This window comes from Sturnus vulgaris, chromosome Z (assembly GCF_052056855.1).
Source record: "Sturnus vulgaris isolate bStuVul1 chromosome Z, bStuVul1.hap1, whole genome shotgun sequence".
NCBI lineage: Eukaryota > Metazoa > Chordata > Aves > Passeriformes > Sturnidae > Sturnus > Sturnus vulgaris.
The window spans coordinates 11071515-11075795 of record NC_142283.1 but is presented as its reverse complement, the minus strand read 5'-3'; the positions used below and the strand labels follow the sequence as shown (position 1 = coordinate 11075795).

The 4281-nt window shown below is 49.0% G+C and overlaps 1 protein-coding gene across 1 annotated transcript; it reads right to left on the bottom strand.

Moving 5' to 3' along the window:
- Positions 1 to 2168: 2168 nt before the first annotated feature.
- Positions 2169 to 3458, bottom strand: LOC148219662 (inositol 1,4,5-trisphosphate receptor-interacting protein-like 1). The gene is made up of 2 exons (XM_088155900.1): positions 3132 to 3458; positions 2169 to 2756 (listed from the first exon to the last, which is right to left on the bottom strand). Exons 1-2 carry the CDS (start codon positions 3456 to 3458, stop codon positions 2169 to 2171), a joined length of 915 nt encoding a protein of 304 aa, XP_088012026.1.
- Between the last annotated feature and the right edge of the window lie 823 nt (positions 3459 to 4281).

The window sequence follows — 4281 nt, the reverse complement described above, 5'->3', positions numbered from 1 at the left end:
GACTGTCACCCACCCCGCAGGGTCTTACAGCTCCTGTGGGTGACTTGCAATATTTTCTCACCCAGATTTGCCACCAACTCCCATCTTGCAAAGCCTTTGACACTGGTAACAGCACACCAGCTGCCAAATTTTGCTCTTGCCCTTCCCAGATATAACCTCGGTCTAACTCCACTCCCTAAACATGTTCAAGGAGGTCATCCCAAGTTCTTCTTTCAACCTGAACTGTGAGGGTGCCACAAAGGAGAGAAAATCCCACCTGGTAGAAATGCCAAGTCCTTTCTATCAGAACAACACCTGAATCTCTGGGTTATTTAAGGACTTTTACCAAGTGGAGAAAATTAGCCCTTGATTTCTCTTGGCTTCATTGTCCATCCATGTGCACTCCAGAAGGAGAATTACTCTTTAGTTAAAAAACCTGAAAACACATAGTTTTGGTCCCTGCAATGGCATTTAGACCTGCTTTCTCCTTTTTATTTTTCTACAGTATATATCACTGCAAGTAACAACTTGCAAACATTCAAAAGCATCAAGGCTGGCAGTGCTACCTCGCCCCCTTTTGAAATACAGTTGACAGGATAAAAGTTGTATCAGTCATAATTTGCTCTAGTCATGGACACTGAGCCATAATATTTTAGGTTTTAAATATATCCTGGACCATGCAGTTTGATAGAATGACATCCAAAAACACTGATGCCTTCAAAGAATATAAGAACCAACATTTTTGACAAACATTTCTCCACTTCTAATGTTCCATACACTAGTCAAAAAGCTGCTTATTTATAAACATCTGATTCCTTGAAAACTATCTATGTCAAAATACAAACAGATGTGGAGATCAGGGAAAAACACATTTCAGTAGGAGCTGTTCGTTATAGAACCCAGGGTAGTGTAATAAGCATACCTCGAAAATATATAAAAAGTGGAGGAAAAACTCCAATTTCCCCTCTGTGAAGCAGCAATTACTGCAGAGTAATGCTTTGGAGCCCCAGGCACAGTGTTCCTATGTTGGGAACTCGAAATAAAATTTTCTCTCTATATTTTCTGGGATGTTTGCTATACAGGTAGAGTAAACAGGATGAATCGTCTGGTACAACATGAGTTCCTCTCTGCAGTTTAATAGCTTGAGGTATATCAGCTGTCTAATTCTGTAATCCAATTTCATAAAACACCCAAGAATTATGAAAGATCTAGCCTGTAGTTGTGGAAACTGGTGTGAAGCAATTTAGGTGGCTGAGGCTGGTCTGGTTGTATTAAGTATAGTTATGCGAACTACTGCAATAGTTTTTTCTTTTCCTGTGTCTACCAACAATAATAACAAGATATTTCCATTTACAGAACCCTGTATAAAATGCATTTTGTGCTTACTTGAAGTGCTTAGGAACTCTGCAGGTTTTATTTAGAATCTGCTTCAGTCAAAGTGAGTTTTTGTCTCAAGTTAACAAATCTTGGATCACACCTCAGCCCCTGAATTCTGGGAACATTGTCTGAGTAATTCTAAAGAGAAATTTACATGCTTGCTTAGAACTTTAGATGGAAACAGGTTAATTTTAAAAACCCTAAAACAAACTCAAAAGAAATGAAGTAATTTTACCACTTTTGTTATTATCACCCCAAAAGTGATTTTGCAAAATCACTTCCAAAATTTTCCAAAATAAATACTATATTCAAACTGTGGAATTGGATCTGGTGGGTGGGGACAGGGATGTGGCTTCACCTGCAGGCACAGGACACTTTAACCTAAAACCATGGGACACGCTGGGACATGTAAGAGCATGTCCAGACATGTTCCTTGTTCTGCCTGCAAGTAGTGCAGACGTTTGTTATTTTTCTTACATTAAAAGCCTCTGAGTTTCGAGGCCACTCCATCATTCTTGTGTCTCTATTCTCTACACCATGGACTTCCTGTCTGGACCAGTCCTGCTATCGTTGCCCGCCAGCAGCAAAATCAAACGAGCACCAAGAGCTAAAGGAATATGACAGAGTCTGGTCTAAAAAAATTACAAATTATTCCTCCTTTTCAAAAGCTGCCACAAATTCTCTCTGTTATTAAAACAAAAAGGACTTCTTTAAAATTTCAGCCCATTTATTGAACTGCTTGGATGGTATTTAGGAAAAAGATGCAGCAGCTCTGTGACCCACACGGTGCTGCTGGCAGACCTGGCTGCTGCCTACTCAGGGCTCAGGTAGGCACCTGAGCTGCCTTGCTGCACGGCCAAATCCATCTCAATCCTGCAGTGCAGCCCAGAGGTGCTGCTCAGCTGCCACCTGCAGGACTTGCTGGAGGGCAGTGCCGTGAGCTGGAAGTGATGTGATTGTGGCAAAAGCAGCCAGGCTGATGCCACCAACATCTGGACCCAGTGGACCACTTTCTCTGCGTCCAAGAACGAGTCTGTGCAGAGGGTGTCCAGCAGGTACCAGTCCTGATGCCAGGGCAGCTGGCCACCAGGGGCATGGAGAAAGCACATCTGCCCCAGCAGCTGCTCCCCTGAGCACAGGCACTCCAGTGCCACACGGATGCGCCCGGCTGGAGGCTGCTTTGTGCTCTCTGGGGTGAAGGAGTGGCCGGGGGGTGGCCGCAGGATGACCAGCGGGCGGTAGGCGCTGCTGTCCTCCTGGATGCTCCAGGCTTCAGAGCTGCTGTCCGTGCCAGTGGCTGGGTGCAACTCTGGCATGAAATTCCTCCGGGAGAGCACTCGGCACACACCGAGGAGCTCGTCCACCAGCTCCTTCAGCACCTTCATGCTGGGCAGGCCCTGCTGTAGAATCACAAAGTCACAGAACAGTTGGGCTTGGGAGTGACCTAGAAAGGCGAGCCCGCAGCGATGAGCAGGGACATTCTCAACTAGACCAGGCTGCTGACAGCCCATTCCAGCCTTATCCTGGATGTGCCCCTTGGTGATGGGGTGGGCACAGCCAAAGTGCTGCCAGCGCTGTCTGCACCCTTGACCTTCTCCTTGCTCTCAACCTTCTCCTCACTGCCAACCTTCTCCTGACTGCTAAACTTCTCTGCTGCCACCCTTCTCCTGGCTACTGACTGTCACCCAGCTACTGGCATTCTTCTTGCTGTTGACCTTCTCATAGCCAAACTTCTCACTGCTGACCTTCTCCTCAGTGTGGAACTTGAAGCTGACAGTCTTCTTTCTCTTGACTCTCTCTTGCTCTCTGCAGCTGGCAAATCCACACTTCCTTCTCCTGAGCAGACCGTAGGCCATAGCTACCAGAACCAGGGCTGCTGCACTGCCCCAAAGCAGCCAGTGCTGTTTCAGTGCAGGACAGAGCAGGGTTTCCATTATGCCACTGGTGCCCTCAACCTCCTGCAGGAGCCGAGACATCTCCTGGTGCAGAAATTCCTCACGCTCCCACATCCGCTTCACTTCATCCTTATCAAATTCCAGGTCTACCTTCAGCCCAGTCTGGGCAGCTAAGAGGGCCAGGATGAAAGCCAGTGTTGGAGACATGGCCTGGTGGGAGAAAGGGGGCTCAGCACATCTGGCTGGGAGGGAGCACTGGGCTGACAGCACCTGGAATGTCCCCAGAGCCTCTCTGGAGGACAGTGGGAGCCCCAAGGCCCTCTTCCCCAGCCCTGGGGACAGTGCCCTGCCCTGAGGGCCCCTGCTCTCACTCTGGGTTTAAACCTCCAGGGCATCGTTCCCAGCCCCCATCCAGCCCAGCATTCCCCAGCGTGTGCACTCACTGGCTGTCACAATCCAACTGCCCGCTGCTGCCTCTGGACACAGGTGTCAGTGTGACCTGTCCTGTGTGATGTCACAGCCAGCAGAACCACGTCACTCAGCTGCCAGGCTGGCCGTGCCCCTGCTCACAGCTCCCACTGTGACCCATGCTCTGGCATGTCACAGCCCCCAGAGCCACCTCCCAGCCCACACGGCCCGGCCTTCATCCCTCAGCAGCTCCTGGGCATCCTCACCCTGAGTGCAAAGCCAGCCACAGGAGCCCTCCAGGGTGCTCTGGATCCAGGCTGCACACACCCTAAAGTCATCTTGGAAAGGAACATGGGGACTGGAGCTGCATCTTCCTGTGCTGACCACCCCTGACTGCCCTCTAGGAGAACCTAAACCTCACCTGCTGCAACTCGAGCACATTTCCTCTCTTCCTATCCCTTGTTTCTTGGGAGAAGAGATCGATCCTCACCTGGCCACAGCCTCTTGTCTGAGAGCTGTAGAATTTGGCTGGAGCACTCAGCAGCAAACCAAAGGGCAAACCAACACATTTGGAATGTAACAGATTTTTTTTTCCCTGCTGCTCTCTGGTGCAATATCACTG

Bases quoted from the DNA above. Each gene is read 5' to 3' on its own strand.
- LOC148219662 (XM_088155900.1), bottom strand. From the start codon at position 3,458: ATGTCTCCAACACTGGCTTTCATCCTGGCCCTCTTAGCTGCCCAGACT. The intron at 2,757-3,131 runs GTCAGCTTCAAG...GTGATTCTACAG, and splicing joins GAGTCAAGAGAAAGAAGACT to CAGGGCCTGCCCAGCATGAA.